This window comes from Bufo bufo, chromosome 6 (genome assembly GCF_905171765.1).
Source record: "Bufo bufo chromosome 6, aBufBuf1.1, whole genome shotgun sequence".
Classification (NCBI taxonomy): Eukaryota; Metazoa; Chordata; class Amphibia; order Anura; family Bufonidae; genus Bufo; species Bufo bufo.
The window spans coordinates 142,540,422-142,558,920 of NC_053394.1; the positions used below are offsets into that span (position 1 = coordinate 142,540,422).

General features: G+C 48.9%; 2 protein-coding genes across 2 annotated transcripts; both read right to left on the reverse strand.

The window, feature by feature from the left end:
• Positions 1-2,430: 2,430 nt before the first annotated feature.
• Positions 2,431-6,510, reverse strand: LOC121004334. The gene is made up of 2 exons (XM_040436520.1): positions 4,081-6,510; positions 2,431-3,158 (listed from the first exon to the last, which is right to left on the reverse strand). Exons 1-2 carry the CDS (start codon positions 5,791-5,793, stop codon positions 3,141-3,143), a joined length of 1,731 nt encoding a protein of 576 aa, XP_040292454.1. The 5' UTR covers positions 5,794-6,510; the 3' UTR covers positions 2,431-3,140.
• LOC121005583 (EZH inhibitory protein-like) lies at positions 6,120-16,237 on the reverse strand. The gene is made up of 3 exons (XM_040438360.1): positions 16,223-16,237; positions 6,521-7,567; positions 6,120-6,128 (listed from the first exon to the last, which is right to left on the reverse strand). The coding sequence occupies exons 2-3, from the start codon at positions 7,526-7,528 to the stop codon at positions 6,120-6,122; spliced, it is 1,017 nt and encodes a 338-aa protein (XP_040294294.1). The 5' UTR covers positions 7,529-7,567; positions 16,223-16,237.
• Between the last annotated feature and the right edge of the window lie 2,262 nt (positions 16,238-18,499).

Sequence of the window (18,499 nt, forward strand, 5' to 3'; positions counted from 1 at the left end):
TGGCTGTGAAACAGCTTAAAGGGCTTCTGTCACCCCACTAAAGTAATTTTTTTTTTTTTGGGCTAGTTAAATTACTTATCCTGCGATATATGAAAATATAATGGTCTTACTTACTTTGATTCAGCAGTTTCTTCTAAAAACGAACTTTTATAATATGTAAACTAGGTCTCTACCAGCAAGTAGGGCGGCTACTTGCTGGTAGCAGCTGCAAAAAACCGCCCCCTCGTCGTGTTGATTGACAGGGCCAGCCGGGATCTCCTCCTCCGGCCAGCCCTGGCGGCATTTTTAAAATTGCGCGCCTGTGTTCATTCTGCGCAGGCGCTCTGAGATGAGGAGGCTCGCCTCCTCAGAACTCCCTCAGTGCGCCTGCGCCGATGACATCACCGAAATAGAAGACGTCATCGGCGCAGGCGCACTGAGGGAGTTCTGAGGAGGCGAGCCTCCTCATCTCAGAGCGCCTGCGCGGAATGAACACAGGCGCGCGATTTTTAAAATGCCGACAGGGCTGGCCGGAGGAGGAGATCCCGGCTGGCACTGTCAATCAACACGACGAGGGGGCGGTTTTCTGCAGCTGCTACCAGCAAGTAGCCGCCCTACTTGCTGGTAGAGACCTAATTTACATATTATAAAAGTTCGTTTTTAGAAGAAACTGCTGAATCAAAGTAAGTAACACCATTATATTTTCATATATCGCAGGATAAGTAATTTAACTAGCCCAAAAAAAAATAATTACTTTAGTGGGGTGACAGAAGCCCTTTAATGCAGACCGCTCTTCACAATACACCCCCAAACAACTCCCTGTCTCCCCAGGACTTGAGAGAGTAAATTTTGGCAGAATATACCTTCATATTCACACTACTCCTGATGAGAAAAGCTTCACTAAAGGTATGTTTGTCCTGTCTCCCCAGATCCTACCTAGTGCTGTCAACAGTATAGCATGGTCAAAACTGCTGGCAATGGGAAGCTGTGAGGTTTAGCTAAAACATGTAGCATACTGTACATATTTTTGGGTGATCTTAGGTTCCATGACCTGGGAGTAACTGCTGCCTCTGCACCACCTATAGCGATGCCCCTAGGGAGACCCTAATACAGACTAATGTAAAAAATAGGGTCCAGAAGCATCAAGTGTTTGTCTCAGCACTCACAACTCCTGGGGATCAGAGGTATTTATACAGGGCTCACTACTGTACTTGGTGGTGGTTTTCATTGCAATGCTTTACAAATAATGAATGGTGCAAGTTCTAGTCTTGGTGTCAGCTACATGAGTAGGGTTATTGGCTACGCTCGGGTCCACTACCCCATCATTTAGCTAACTAACCTTCCCCATTTCCTCTCCCAATAACCACACACAGCCACTGTTTGGATTAAATCGGCCACAGCAGCCGTCTTTTATTAAATAATATAAATAACATGAATAAACATAACACTTGATATAACAATGACATATATATATAAATATATACATGTCTAACTGACGAGGGAGGTCCTAGAAGCCGCCTAACTGCACCTTAAACGACCACAAACCACCACGGCAATTCCATCTTGCCCCCAGCCGCGTACCACAAGCTCGGGGACACCAACTGACGGACGCCATACCAAGCCAACCAGGTGCCCCAACTCTGAGAGTCCAGCCCCACCATTGAGGCCCTCTCATTCACCGTTACCATCCAGTAGCCCCAGCTTCTATGACCTCCCCCCGCCACGACTGCTGCGACAAACGCAACACTTAACGACACACTCCGTCCACCACCCCTTGTCCATTTTTTTTTTTTTTTTTTTTATACATTTATTTATTTATAAAATACACATTTTTTTTTTTTTTTTTTTATATATGCATCCCCTCTATAATATACCGTTGCCGCCCTGAAACATCCAAGTACACACTACGGGAGGGAGGGAGGGAGATGCTGGCTCTCTGCTCCTAAAATGGCGGGCGCTGACCTGCCTCACCACTACTTCAGCCTGCCGCTCCCCGCCCCTTTCTAGCTCCTCCCCCCTTTTCCTGCACTCATCCACTTAACCCTTACCTTCCCTGACCCTTGCTCACAAAACCCCTCATGCCGGCCTCCCCTGAAGCGTGCCGCTTCGTCCGGCCTCACTTGAGTAGGGTTATTGGCTACGCTCGGGTCCACTACCCCATCATTTAGCTAACTAACCTTCCCCATTTCCTCTCCCAATAACCACACACAGCCACTGTTTGGATTAAATCGGCCACAGCAGCCGTCTTTTATTAAATAATATAAATAACATGAATAAACATAACACTTGGTATAACAATGACATATATATATAAATATATACATGTCTAACTGACGAGGGAGGTCCTAGAAGCCGCCTAACTGCACCTTAAACGACCACAAACCACCACGGCAATTCCATCTTGCCCCCAGCCGCGTACCACAAGCTCGGGGACACCAACTGACGGACGCCATACCAAGCCAACCAGGTGCCCCAACTCTGAGAGTCCAGCCCCACCATTGAGGCCCTCTCATTCACCGTTACCATCCAGTAGCCCCAGCTTCTATGACCTCCCCCCGCCAACAACGCGCAGCTTGACAGCCCTTAAGCTCGCGCGTTCCGCCACACCCGGAGGGCTGTTTCAATACCTCCCTGCAAGTCCAGTGACCACAAATCAATGCCCACCGCATTGAGGTGGACTCCATCCTGTCTCCAAAAACCTCCTGTTCCTGCTTCCAACTCGGGGTGCCTCACCACCACCGCCCCATGTTTGGCACAGAACCGCCCAATCACCCTGTTCAGCTTAATCCTAGCCTTATTCAGCCTTTCAACCGATCTCGCCTCCCTCCAGACCTTCCTGGGGACAATATCCGACCACACAGTGACAACTGACGGGAAGAGGGACCACAAACGCAAAAAATCAAAACGTATATCCCTGATCAACTCTCTGCAAGGTCGGACCCCTAGGTCATTTCCCCCAACATGCAACACCAAGATATCTGGGACTCTATCTAACCTGGCTTGCCGATGAACCTCCTGCAAAACACTACCCCACACCATACCTCTGCGTCCGATCCATCTTACTATGGCTGTCCCCCGATCAAACCCCAGCTGCCGCCCATTCTGCCGAACATCCGCTCGTAATGCCCCCCAGAACACGAACGAATGGCCCAGGATCCAAACTAATAACGGGGCATCACCTGAAAAAAGAACGAGACAAACATGGTTAGACACAGCCTTAAACTGCCCCTAAACGCACATACAGCCGAAAACGCTCCGACTCCCACCTCCCAATACGCTTAATCACTTCATCTCGCACTCCCAAGCGAGCAGCCTCCGTGGCAGCACCTATCCTGAAGGAATGACCCGTAAACTTGCCAGAGTCCATTCCTAGATTACGCAAACATTTCTTGAATACCGCTATAAATTGAAATCGCGATAAAAAGGAGCCATCCTCATGTCTGAGAATCGGGCCTGCCGCGACCCCTGCCCTTCCTTGAAAATCATGCAAACACCGTACTGGACACACTAGACATCCCGGCACCTCAAACAATGAGACTAAATGACCCCTCCCCTCCTGATCCGTCTTTGAAAATCTCAGATAAATCAGCACCCTGTCGTCATATAACGTTACATCCTCACTCCTCAGACCCCCTTCCCGCTGCACACTTGCACACACTAACTCCCCTAAACGAAAGGCTCCGAAAAAAGCCAGAGCAAAGGCTAGTCTAAATAAGCTCACCTCCCAAGCCGAGCGACACACTCCAGCTACCTGCTCCCCTAACTGTAACAATAACGAAAAGGACACCGGTAGGCGGGAATCTTTGACACGCTGAAACCTTCTATAACCCTTCAAAATTTGTCGGACCAAAAAGGACTTAGTAATGTCCGGGGAATTCCGCAACTTGAATCCGAAAGCCAAGCCCGCCATGCAACCATTGATCTTGGCAACCGACCAACCTTGATCCTTCACGTGTCCAATGAACAGTAACAACGGAATTTCCCCGTCCAGTACCTCGACCCCTAGGTCATTACACCACTGCTGCCACCTACTCCAAGCCCTATCGTACATCCTCCACGTGCCTTCACTCAATGATGCCTGCAACAGACAAGCTACGGTACCTCCAGGATCTCCCACAACGACTCTGGACACACCAATCCGACCTGACTCGCCTCCGGGGCCAGCTGGCGAAACCGCTCCCACTGAAAACGAGAAAGTGCGTCAGCTATACAGTTAGAGGAACCAGGCACATGCACCGCAAACACCCAAGCATTAAGGGACAAGCACCGGAGAACCAACTGCTGCAATAGGCAAATAACTGGGGGGGAAGAAGCCGTTACACTGTTGATGGCTTGCACAACTCCCAAGTTGTCACAATGGAAACGAACCTTCTTGTGCCGAAACTTCTCCCCCCAGAGCGTGACTGCCAACACAATGGGGAAGAGTTCCAACAATGTCACGTTTTTTACCCACCCTTTTCGTACCCAGGACTCAGGCCACCGACCCGCACACCACTGCCCTTCACAGTACGCCCCAAAACCCGCTCCACCCGCAGCATCCGTAAACAATTCGAAATCAAACGCATCAACCACCCCCCCCATAACTAATGCTCTGCCATTAAACTGTTTTAAAAAGGAATCCCAAACTTTCAAATCCCCTTTCAACTCACTGCCTAGTCTAATAAAATGGTGGGGAGACACCACCCCTCCTGTCGCCGAAGCCAACCTCCTACTAAAAATGCGGCCCATAGGTAGGATTCTGCATGCAAAATTTAATTTGCCCAACAAAGACTGCAGGTCCCGCAGACGAATCTTTTTTGCTGTCAATGCCGCCGCCACCTCTGTTCTTAAATCTGACACTTTGTCTACTGGTAGCCTACACTCCATCCGCTGTGTATCTATGACAATACCCAAAAAGCTTAGCTCAGTAGCCGGCCCCACCGTTTTGTCCACCGCTAACGGGACTCCAAAACACTCAAAAACAGACTGTAATGTGGATAACAACAACGAACAAACCCTAGATCCCCCCGGCCCCAAACACAGGAAATCATCCAAATAATGAATGACAGAGTGACAACCTGATTCCTGAACCACCACCCACTCCAGAAAAGAACTGAAACGCTCAAAATATGCACACGATATTGAACAGCCCATTGGCAAACACCTATCCACAAAATATGCGCCATTCCAAAAACAACCCAGTAAATACAAACTATCCGGGTGAACTGGCAACAACCGAAATGCCGCTTCAATGTCACATTTTGCCAACAGGGTACCCGGACCCAGCTTCCTTACCCATTCCACAGCCGCATCAAAGGAAGCATAAACCACAGAACAAAGTTCCGGGTCAATGCCCTCATTGACCGACGCACCCTTAGGGAATGATAAATGGTGGATGAGCCTAAATTTATTAGGCTCCTTCTTAGGGATCAAACCCAAAGGGGAAACTCGCAAGTTACTGATGGGTGATGTAACAAACGGACCATCCATCCTCCCTAGGGAAACCTCTTTAGCTAACTTTCCTGTCACTATGTCCGGGAACTGCAATGCCGAGCGCAAATTCTTCCGCTTCTCTAAGACTGGTAACGGGTGTGAAGGTATATGAAAACCGAACTTAAACCCTGAATACAAAAATTCAGCTAACTCCTGGTTCGGATATCTATTTAGATGCCCCACCATCCTTTCCACTCGCACTGGGGTCTGCCCCTTTTGCAAAACTATCCCCCCCCCTTTGTCTACCCCCTCTAAAACATCTGCTAGCCCCATGGCCCCCGCCACACACGGAACATTCATGCCTAAATTTGCATTTTTGGCCAAATTTGCAACTTCCCTCATTGAAAAGGAAGCAGTATCCTCTTCCAACTGGGGGCGTCCCTGTACCTTGCTGTACCCCAACCCCTGACTCACTCCGAAAGGACTGACCACTCCTACCTGGCGCTGTCACCCTCATCCATAACGCAATGTCCTTATGGTCCCATCTCATATTAGGACGGACTGCTTTCCTCTGACGAAACTGCTCGTCATACCGTAACCACCCGGAACCCCCATACACTCTATAGGCTTCCCCAATAGCATCCAGATAGCAAAATAAAGGGGAACAGCATTCCGGACTCTTCTCCCCAATCACACTTGCCAAAATAGCAAAGGCCTGTAGCCAATTACTAAATGACCTAGGGATAAGGCGATAGCGACGCTTATCATCATCCTCCTTTCTTACTCCGTCCTTTTTTACCACATCAAGGTTGAACCGCTCCAACGGAAGCAGCGAAAAAATTTCTATATACTCTCCCTTCCAAATTTTCTCACGCACCTCCGTTTTCAAATGCGCTCCCAGGGGACCCTCAAAGCAAACATACACCTCCCCTTTTGCGGCGTCATCTAATCTGGGCCTATCCTCCTCACCTCCCGCCTGCGTCTGCACTGACACTGATTCGGCTACACCTGTGCTATTGGCCACTGCTACATTACTATTGTTAGCGGTCGCCGGTACATTGCTATTTTCTGCCCCCAACCCCCACGCTGCTAAGGGGGTAGCCCCCATTGCCCCCCTATCCTGACTAACCCCGGCTAAACCACACAGCAAGCGCCCCAAACCACCGATAATAGCACTATTGCTCCCCCCCGCCCCAGGCGCCACATTAAATATAGATAACAGTGTTCCCAGTGATGTCTCACCTAACTGCCCGGGTGCTGTGAACCCGGCAGCCGCAGGTCCTGATTCCTGACGGACGACTCCTGGATCCACGACGTTCCTTTGATGGGTACTTGCGCTGTTCGACGGCAGCACCCCAGGCGGATCACTGCTGGGTGCGTTAGGAATGGCTCTGGGACGCACTCTGTCTTCCACGGTGTCAGGACCAGTAGCAAACTGTCCGCCCTCAGGAAATGGCCTGCGCAACTCCCTGTCCTCCATATAAGCATCTGCACGCCTGTCTTCATGCCCAAGAGGCCTGCTCTGGGGCGGGGAGCCGTCCAGAACAGCCTCGTCCTCCTCCTCTGTAAGAAGCGCATCATGGCAAGGCCTGCGCCCGTCCCTGGCACCTACAGGCGCAGCCTCGTGTGCCACTGAAAGGGGCTCATCCTGTAAGGGCCTGCGCCGGGCCGCCCTGGCCGACCGCGCAGCCCCGCTGCTGCCTCTGCTGCCACTACCTCTCCCACGCTGAGCAGGCCTCCGACTCCTGGGGACAGGAGGGGATCCTGCAGAACCAGGTCCTGACTCCCCTGTTGCTGCCGCGATGGGCTGAGGGGAAGGCCCCACAGCCTCTGGAGGGTCCCGCCGGACATATGGATTCCTCCCACGCCGGGAGGTCGCAGTAGCCTTAGAATGCTCCCGGCGTGGAGGGTCCCTTGTGGGGCTCCTGACACGGCGCCGGACCCGGGGGGGTAAATCAGGGCTCAGGCGCGCCGGCGGCCGTACCCGCCGCGGCCGTGTAGCTGCTGGAGTAGGGCTAGACGTACCCACCTCCGCCCCCCCTAGCAATGCGGTCACCTGCTGCTCCAGCCAGTCGCTGCCCCTGGTGTCCGCCGCTTCCCTCAAGCGCCGCAGCATCACCTCCACTGCTTCTGCCATTGCTGAATCCGATGCTGCAGTTCAGAAGATGTTGGCTCTCTGCCAGATGCTGGCTCTCTGCTCCTAAAATGGCGGGCGCTGACCTGCCTCACCACTACTTCAGCCTGCCGCTCCCCGCCCCTTTCTAGCTCCTCCCCCCTTTTCCTGCACTCATCCACTTAACCCTTACCTTCCCTGACCCTTGCTCACAAAACCCCTCATGCCGGCCTCCCCTGAAGCGTGCCGCTTCGTCCGGCCTCACTTTTGCTGCTACCTTCTCATCTTGGACTAATTCCTGCAGGGCGTTTTACTGTAATTTTTATTCTGTTAATCTTTGAACAGACTGGTAACATGACCTATTCTCTGAGATGCTTCAAAAACTAAGAGGTGAACTTTTTAAAATGGAAACATCATGATATTTGCATTATCAGCTATATAGTGAGAATAGTGAGCTCTAGAGTATAATATGTGTTGTACATCATGTAAATCAGGATCAGCTTACAGTAAGTTAGTAAAGTAGTATAACGAATGTATACATACACTGACTCTGCAGAATAGTGAATGCAGCTCTGGAGCATCATACAAGATGTATTTAACGATCAGTACAGGATAAGTAATGTACGCATGTATGTACCGTACATAGTGACTAGAGATGAGCGAAGTTTTGAAAAATGTGATTCGGCAACTTTGCTCAAGTTCACCAAGAAATTTGACATGGAGAGTAGCAGCAGAGCAGGAGAAGTAAGTGAATTTATTTATTTTGGATCTGATCTGAGGTCTGATATGGGGGTCTGATGATCTGATATGGGGGTCTTATCTGAAGTGTGATACATGGGTCTGAACTGAGGATCTGATATGGAGATCTGAGGATCTGATATGGGTATCTGATCTGAGGTCTGATATAGGGGTCTGATCTGAGGTTCTGATATGGGGGTCTGATCTGAGGATCTGATTGGGGGTCTGATCTGATATGGGGGTCTGATCTGAGGATCTTATATGGGGGTCTGATATAGGGGTCTGACCTGAGGATCTGATATGGGGGTTTGACATGGAGGTCTAAAGGGGGTCTGATCTGAGGTCGGATATGGGGGATCTAACATGGAGGTCTGATGGGGGTCTCATCTGAGTTTTGATATGGTCGTCTGATATGGGGGTCTAAGGACTTGATATTCGAGTCTGAGCATATGATATGGGGGTTTGATTTGAGGATCTGTTTGGGGGTTTAATATGGGATCTGATATGGGGGTTTGATCTGCGATCGGATATGGGGGTCTTATCTGATGTCTGATATTGGGTTGTGATCTGCAAATCTGATATGGGGTCTCATCTGAAAGATAAGAGATTTTTTTTTGTAATGGCACACATTATAAGGTGGTACTTTTTGTAATGGTGCACATTGCAAGGGGCGATTATTTTTTAAGCCACTGTGTCTCAGTAATTATTGAAGGGGATACTATCTGTGTGGTTCCTTTGTTTTGGGGTGGACTGTTTATACAGTATAATATTGAGGAGCACAGGGAGCACATCCAGAGCCACCCTTACTCCAGCCATCACAGAAAAGCGAAAGGTACCGTTTGCTGCATTTAAACAGTTCCGGGAAGCAGAGGGGGAGATCGACAGCTATTTGGCGGACTTTGAAAGGCAGTGTGCACTTCTCCAGGTACCTCCAGAGGAATGGGTTACCATTCTGTCTGGCCAGCTATCCGGGAGAGCAGCGGAAGCCTTCCGGGCCATCACAGAGGACGAGGTAAAACAATACCACCTTGTCAAAGACACCTTACTTAAAGAGGACCTTTCACTATAATAAAACCTCTAAACTAACTATACAGACGTGAAGAGCGGCGCTCAGGGATCCCACTGCACTTACTGTTATCCTCGGGCGCCGCTCCGTTCTCCGGTTATAGCCTCCGGTATCTTCATAGTTAGGCTCCACCCAGGGGAACCTGCCGGCGTCTCATTCTCCCGTGCTGTAGCGCTGGCCAATCGCAGCGCTCAGCTCATAGCCTGAGAGAAAAAAAAAACTCTCAGGCTATGAGCTGAGCGCTGCGATTGGCCAGCGCTACAGCACGGGAGAATGAGACGCCGGCAGGTTCCCCTGGGTGGAGCCTAACTATGAAGATACCGGAGGCTATAACCGGAGAACGGAGCTGCGCCCGAGGATAACAGTAAGTGCAGGGAGATCCCTGGGCGCCGCTCTACACGTCTGTATAGTTAGTTTAGAGGTTTTATTATGGTGAAAGGTCCTCTTTAAACAATATGCCCTAACTCCTGAGGCATACCGGCGGAAATTCTGAGATGCCAAAAAACTGGGATGTGACACCCACATGGATTGGCTAACAAATTGCACCGCACCGCTATCCATTGGATTACTGGGTGCCAGGCCGTATCTGCCGAGGAGGTGCTACAAGTTTTTCTCTTGGAAAAAGTCTTCAATAATCTACATCCGGACTTAGGCAACTGGGTAAGAGAACGACGTCCCCACACCCTCACAGGATCGGCCCGCCTGGCCGATGAGTATGCGGATTCCAGGCACCGTTATCCCGACCTAATCCTCGAGCCGATGCCTGGCTCCCCATTGTATCCAGACACTCTCTACAACCGGAGTTTAGGGCCCCTGTTCCGCCCGGCCCCCCTCGTTTTGCTGGTCCTTCCAGGAATAGTTCAGAGTATTCCAAGGTGAAATGTCACTGATGCCATGAACCAGGACACCTAGTGGCCAATTGCTCTTTTGACCCCCCGATCTTCCTAGAACAACTCACCCCCTGTGTCAACCCCTGCTGCATCCCGTACCCCGGCTGTCCACTGCGTGGACATGGACACTAACCCTGAGGAATATCTGGGGGTATTGTACGAGGTCAATCCCATTCAGGCTGATTACGGGGATAATAGACAGCAGCATCGACAAGAGGTCAAACTCGATGGACTGTTCGCCCAAGGATTACGGGACACTGGGGCTCCCATTACACTAGTACAGGGGCACTTGGTTCCAGCCCATAAGCATACGGGCCAAACCGTAGCTGTTTGAGTGGCTGGAGGAGCCATATTTCACCTAGACTGCGGAGCCGGATCCGATGTAGTAATGGATACCTTACCTGCAGAAGTCCTTCTGGGCAATGATTTGGACCCCCTCACTTCTGCCTATGTTCCCACCTCTACAGCAGCTGCACACCCCGTGACGACCAGGGCCCAAGCTAGAACGGAACGGACTAGTTCACTAGCTCCTGAGACCCAGGTAAGACACCCCCTGACTGCGACAAATCCCCAGACCTTGATAGCTTGGGACCACCCTGAGGAGTTTGGGAGGGAGAATAGAGGGGATCTGTCCCTCCAGAAGTATAGAGAAAAGGCGGGAACAGGAGCTGGTGGGTTGGACAACAAAGTTTTTATGTGGGACGCTAATAAGTTATACCGGGTCACTGAACAGGCAGGACAGAACCCCTACCAAAAGTCCCAGTTAGTAGTCCCCAGCAAGTATCAAAGGGAAATCCTTAGGATTGGGCACAACATTCACTTGGCCGGGCACTTAGGAGCAACCCGTACATTACACCGGATAACCCAGATCTTCTTTTGGCCTGAGGTACACGCAGACGTACGGATTTACTGCCAAAACTGCGATGTGTGCCAGCGAGTGGGGAAACGGGGGGATCACCCCGAGACTCACTTGTTACCCCTGCCAATTATTGAAGAACCCTTCAGCAGGATAGCCATTGACCTTGTGGGACCCCTCGCCAACCCTAGTCCATCAGGTAAGAAGTACATACTTACTGTGGTGGACTATGCTACTCGCTATCCAGAGGCAGTTGCTCTGTAAAACATACAGGCAGACACTGTAGCTACCGCTCTGGTGCAGATTTTCTCCCGAGTTGGGTTTCCCGAGGAAATCCTCTCGGACAGAGGCACACAATTTACTGCAGAACTGACACAACAGCTGTGGAAGGTCTGCCGTATTAAATTGGTACTTAGTTCATCCCCAGACTAATGGTCTCTGTGAGCACCTCAATGGAACCTTGAAGCAAATGCTCACAACTTTCACCAGCGACTACAGAGACGCAGGAATCAACTGGGTTCTCCCCCTTCAAGCTTCTATATGGGAGAAAGGTGCGAGGGCCCCTTGATCTCATCAGGGAGCACTGGGAGGGGGAAACGGAGAATGATTGGACCCCAATCTTATCATACATACTGGAGCTTTGGGACCGCATGGAGCAGCTAACATGGGCAGTGAAAGACAACCTCCAGGCAGCCCAAGGGCGACAGAAGGTGTGGTATGTTAGGGGTGCCCGACTACGCAATTTCTTTTTAGGACAAAAGGTCTTAATATTGAAGCACGTTAAGCATGATAAACTGCAGGCCTCCTGGCAGGGACCCTATAAGGTGATAGGGAAGCTGTGCGATACAATTTATGTCATCGCCAGTTGTAAGGATGCGAGGCTGAAAAGAGCCTTTCATATTAATATGTTGAAAGAATACTTAGAGAGACCGGAGAATGTGTCTGCGGTATGTAGCCCTGCTACCGAGGACCCTGACAACTTACCCTTACCTGACCTCTTAGAGAAGGGGTCACCCGCCGATCTCCTTAGCCAGGTTCAGTTAGGAGACAAACTCACTCCCACTGAGAGGGAACAGTTGAACAACCTATTACAGGCTAAGAGCCTTACTTTTTCCCAAGAGCCTGGGTACACCACTCTCACGACTCACAGAGTGGAAACCCCTGGACAAGCCCCACTCTGACAGCCCCCTTTCCGCATCACTGAAGCAGTCAGAGAGGGGATGCGGAAGGAGATTCATGAGATGCTGAGGTTAGGGGTAATCGAACCCTCAGACATCCCCTGGGCATCTCCTGTAGTATTAATGCCCAAGACAGATGGTACCAGCATATTCTGTGTGGACTACCGCAAGTTAAATGACAGGACAGTGACTGATGCCTACCCTATGCCCCGAGTAGAGGAGATTTTGGATCGCATAGCCAGAGGACACTATCTAACCACCATTGACCTCTGTAAGGGCTATTGGCAAATTCCCCTGGCCAAGGAGGCGATCCCCAAGTCAGCCTTCATCACCCCGTTTGGCCTGTACAAGTTTAAGGTCATGCCATTTGGGATAAAAAATGCCCCAGCCACATGCCAGCGCTTGGTGGATAGACTCCTTGATGGCTTCCAGGACTTCGCTTCTATAGTGAGTCCTGGGAGGAACACTTAGCTCACGTAGGAATGGTGCTGGATCAGATTAGGGCTGCTGGCCTGACTCTGAAACCAGACAAATGCTATTTTGGGATGGCTGAGGTCCAGTACCTAGGACACAGAAACAGCGACCCGAGCCTGCTAAGATTGAGGCTGTCGCTAACTAGCCCACACCTCGCACCAAGACCCAAGTACTGGCCTTCCTGGGTACAACCGGGTATTACAGACGCTTCATACCAGACTATAGCGCCATTGCCAAACCCCTGACTGACCTGACCAAGAAAAATTTACCCCGACAGGTCCTGTGGTCTCTGAACTGTGAAACTGCGTTCCAAGCCCTTAAGACTGCATTAGTTTATGCGCCCATCTTGGCTGCCCCAGTCCCTAACAAACCCTTTATTGTCCATACAGATGCTTCAATGTTCGGACTGAGGGCAGTTCTGAGCCAGGTGGGAGAAGATGGAGGAGAGCACCCTGTTGCCTACCTTAGTAGAAAGCTTCCTCCCCGAGAGGTCAGCTACGAGGTGGTGGAGTGCTTAGCCCTGGTGTGGGCCTTAAAGGGCTTCTGTCAGCCCACTAAACCGTTTATTATTTTTTTTGTTTAATAATAATCCCTACACTGCGATCTCTGCATACATAAGTAAAATAATAATTTTCGTTCAGTAGAATTTGATAAAACGCTATTTTTATAATATGTAAATTACCTTGCTACCAGCAAGTAGGGCGGCTACTTGCTGGTAGCAGCCGCATCCTCCGACCCTAATGACGCCCCCTCCGCATTGTGATTGACAGCGCCAGGGAACGGAATCGTTCTCTGCTGGCCCTGCCTGTTATCATTCAATATCTGGCGCCTGCGCCACGGCCATTCCTATCTTCAATCTGCGCAGGCGCACTGAGAGGCCGCCACTCACTCGGCCGCCACTCACTCGGCCGCCACTCACTCGGCCGCTCCATCCTCAATGCGCCTGCGCCGATGATGTCACATCTACACCCGGCGCAGGCGCATTGAGGAGCGAGCGGCCGAGTGAGTGGCCGCCTCTCAGTGTGCCTGCGCAGATTGAAGATAGGTACGGCCGCGGCGCAGGCGCCAGATATTGAATGAAAACAGGCAGGGCCAGCAGAGAACGATTCCGTTCCCTGGCCCTGTCAATAACAATGCGGAGGGGGTGTCATTAGGGTCGGAGGATGCGACTGCTACCAGCAAGTAGCCGCCCTACTTGCTGGTAGCAAGGTAATTTACATATTATAAAAATAGCGTTTTATCAAATTCTACTGAACGAAAATTATTATTTTATGTATGCAGAGATCGCAGTGTAGGGATTATTATTAAACAAAAAAAAACAAAAACGGTTTAGTGGGCTGACAGGAGCCCTTTAAAGAAATTGACTCCATATTTATATGGACAGGAGTTCACACTTGTTACAGACCATAATCCGCTTGTGTGGCTAAACCCTGTTGCAGTGGACAATGGCCGGCTACTGAGATGGAGTCTGGCACTCCAACCCTACAACTTTACCATCCAGTACCAGCCCGAAAAACAGAATGGCAAAGCAGATTGATTATCCCGGCAGACTGATATCAACCCTGCATAACAGAGACTGGACAGCCCCAAGTTGACCTGAAAAAGGGTCAAACCGGGTCTGCCAGCGTGTTCCACTGAGAGGGAGCCATGTAACAGAAGTCTCTGTTTGTCTGTTGGAATATTGTGGATTTTGGGGAATTTTTAATGTGTATAAAAAAAAAATGTGGTTTTACTGTCTGGAGATGATTAGGTTACCTACAGTGTCTAACCTGATTATCTCCCAGGCAGAGGGGAAACATTGTGTGGGACTGTCCCGGATTGTGTGATTATTTCCATTGGTCTGTGTGTTTGTCACGCAGTTCTCCATCAGGTCCACAGGGGAGGTCCCCTTCCATGGAGACTGGTATATAAGGCCAAGGGTGGCACCAATAAATGTTGTTCTTCTTACCCTCAACTCGCAGCCTCGTCTTGTGTTGTAGGGAACAGCTATATCCCTACTAGCTCTTGTAAGAGCTGCACAGCTACTGGAAATCGCAACTCGGCTTGGAAGTCTCTGGAGAAGCTCTACAGCGCTGACCAGGGGAGAAGGATGTCGCCAACGGTCAATACCGTTACAGCCACCTTTAGCCACGCCTCTAAATACAGGATATAACTCAGGATCAGTACAGGAGAAGTAATATAATGTATGTACACAGTGATTCAACCAGCAGAATAGTGAGTGCAGCTCTCGAGTATAATATAGCCTGTAACTCTGGATTAGTACATGATAAGTAATGTAATGCATGTACACAGTGACTCCACCAGCAGATTAGTGGGTGAAGCTCTGGAGTATAATACAGGATGCAACTCAGGATCAGTACAGGATAAGTAATGTAATGTACAGAGTATCTCAGAAGGGAGAAAACTTCAGACTCAACTCAATGTACAACAGTCAGGTCCTCACTAGTGTTGGGCGAGCATGCCGAATACCGCGTGTGCTCTAGCGCGATGCTCGAGTCTCCTCCCTGCACGTTTGTTGGCTGCTACGCAGCCAATAAACGTGCAGGTAAGTACTGCGACTGTAATGCCATAGCCATGTTGGTTACTGGCATTACAGTGACTGGTTGGCCGGAACGCTTCTTTAGGTGCTATAAAGCACCTGATAACACGTGGTTTGGCTCAGTCTTAGCCAGGGAGAGCTGTGCTGTAGAAGGGACAGATAGTGTAGGGAATTTAATTTAATTTTTTTGTTAGGCAGGGTTGGTGTTAGAGACCCAAAAGTCCTTTTGAGGACTATTGTTGTGTCTGGCAGCAATATATATTTTTAGCGCAACCTGCACTAAATTGCGTGCAATTGTAGAGACCCAAAAGTCCTTTTAAGGACTTTTGTTGTATCTGGCAGCAATATATATTTTTAGCACAACCTGCGCTAAATAGCTTCCAATTGTTTGGCCGCTGCAGACAGCAACATTATCTGCGCTACATCTCCTGTGTAAAGTGTGCGCAGCCTAAAAATATCTGTGACATCCAGTGTACTTCTACCGTACACGGTGTCCGCTGCGGACAGTTACATTACCTGCACTACATCTCCTGTATTACTTTTGCGCATCCTAAAAATATCTGTGACATCCAGTGTACTTTTTCCGCAGATGCTGCGGACAGCGACATTATCTGTGCTATATCTCCTGTTTAACGTGTGCGCATACTAAAAATATTTGTGACATCCAGTGTACTTTTTCCATAGACGCTGCAGACAGCAACATTATCTGTGCTACATCTCCTGTTTAACGTGTGCGCATACTAAAAATATCTGTGACATCCAGTGTACTTTTTCCGTAGATGGTGTCCGCTGCGGAAGTTACATTACCTGTGCTACATCTCCTGTATAACGTTTGCGCATTCTAAAAATATCTGTGACATCCAGTGTCCTTTTTACGTGGATGCTGCTCACAGCGACATTATCTGCGCTACATCTCCTGTTTAACGTGTGCGCATACTAAAAATATCTATGACATCCAGTGTACTTTTTCCGTACACGGTGTCCGCTGCGGACAGTTACATTACCTGTGCTACATCTCCTATAGAACGTTTGCACATCCTAAAAATTTTTATGACATCCAGTGTACTTTTTCAGTCGACGCTGCGGACAGTGACATTACCTGCGCTACATCTCCTGTATAACATTTCCGCATCCCAAATATCAGTGACTGTAATTTTTTCCTACCTGCTGTTGACAGCAGCGCCATTACCTGTGGTACCTCTCCTGGCAGCAATATATATTATTAGCGCAACTGGCGCTTAATTGCGTGCAATTGTTAGAGACCCAAAAGTCCTTTTAAGGACTATTGTTGTATCTGGCAGCAATATATATTTTTAGCACAATCTGCGCTACATAGCTTGTGATTGTTTGGCCGCTGCAGACAGCGACATTTTCTGCGCTACATCTCCTGTGTAACGTGTGCGCAGCCTAAAAATATCTGTGATATCCAGTGCACTTCTTCCGTAGACGGTGTCCGCTGTGGACAGTTACATTACCTGCGCTACATCTACTGTATTACGTTTGCGCATCCTAAAAATATCTGTGACATCCAGTGTACTTTTTCCGTAGACACTGCGGACAGCGACATTATCTGCACTACATCTCCTGTTTAACGTGTGTGCATAATAAAAATATCTGTGACATCCAGTGTACTTTTTTCATAGATGCGGCGGACAGTGACATTATCTGCGCTACTTTTCCTGTTTAACGTGTGCGCATACTAAAAATATCTGTGACATCCAGTGTACTTTTTCCGTAGACGGTGTCTGCTGCGGACAGTTAAATTACCTGCGCCACATCTCCTGTATAACATTTGCGCAGCCTAAAAAGATCTGACATCCAGTGTACTTTTTCCGTAGACGGTGTCCGCTGTGGACAGTTACATTACCTGCGCCATATCTCCAGTATAACGTTTGCGCATCCTAAAAAAATCTGTGACATCGAGTGTACTTTTTCCGTAGACACTGTGGACAGTGACATTACCTGCGCTACATCGCCTGTATAACGTTTTGCGCATCCTAAAAATATTTGTGACATCCAGTGTACTTTTTCCGTAGATGCTGCGGACAGTGACATTACCTGCGCTACATCTCCTGTATAACGTTTCCACATCCCAAATATCTGTGACATTGACTGTAATTTTTTTCTTAGCCGCTGTTGACAGCAGCGCCATTACCTGTGGTACCTCTCCTGTATATCGTTTTTGCATCCCAAATACAGTTGTAAGAAAAAGTATGTGAACCCTTTGAAATTATATGGATTTCTGCACAATTTAGTCATAAAATGTGATCTGATCTTCTAAGTCACAGCAATAGACAATCACAGTCTGCTTAAACTAATAACACACAAAGAATTAAATGTTACCATGTTTTTATTGAACACACCATGTAAAAATTCACAGTGCAGGGGGGAAAAGTATGTGAACCCCTAGACTAATGACATCTCCAAGAGCTAATTGGAGTGAGGTGTCAGCCAACTGGAGTCCAATCAATGAGATGAGATTGGAGGTGTTGGCTACAGCTGCCCTGCCCTATAAAAAACACACACCAGTTCTGGGTTTGCTTTTCACAAGAACCATTGCCTGATGTGAATGATGCCTCGCACAAAAGAGCTCTCAGAAGACTTATGATTAAGAATTGTTGACTTGCATAAAGCTGGAAAGGGTTATAAAAGTATCTTCAAAAGCCTTGCTGTTCATCAGTCCACGGTAAGACAAATTGTCTATAAATGGAGAAAGTTCAGCACTACTGCTACTCTCCCTAGGAGTGGCCTTCCTGTAAAGATGACTGCAAGAGCACAGCACAGACTGCTCAATGAGGTGAGGAAGAATACTAGAGTGTCAGCTAAAGACTTACAAAAGTCTCTGGCATATGCTAACATCCCTGTTAGCGAATCTACGATTCGTAAAACACTAAACAAGAATGGATTTCATGGGAGGATACCACAGAGGAAGCCACTGCTGTCCAAAAAAAAACATTGCTGCACGTTTACAGTTTGCACAAGAGCACCTGGATGTTCCACAGCAGTACTGGCAAAATATTCTGTGGACAGATGAAACCAAAGTTGAGTTGTTTCGAAGAAACACACAACACTATGTGTGGAGAAAAATAGGCACAGCACACCAACATCAAAACCTCATCCCAACTGTGAAGTATGGTGGTGGGGGCATCATGGTTTGGGGCTGCTTTGCTGCGTCAGGGCCTGGACGGATTGCTATCATCGAAGGAAAAATGAATTTCCAAGGTTATCAAGACATTTTGAAGGAGAACTTAAAG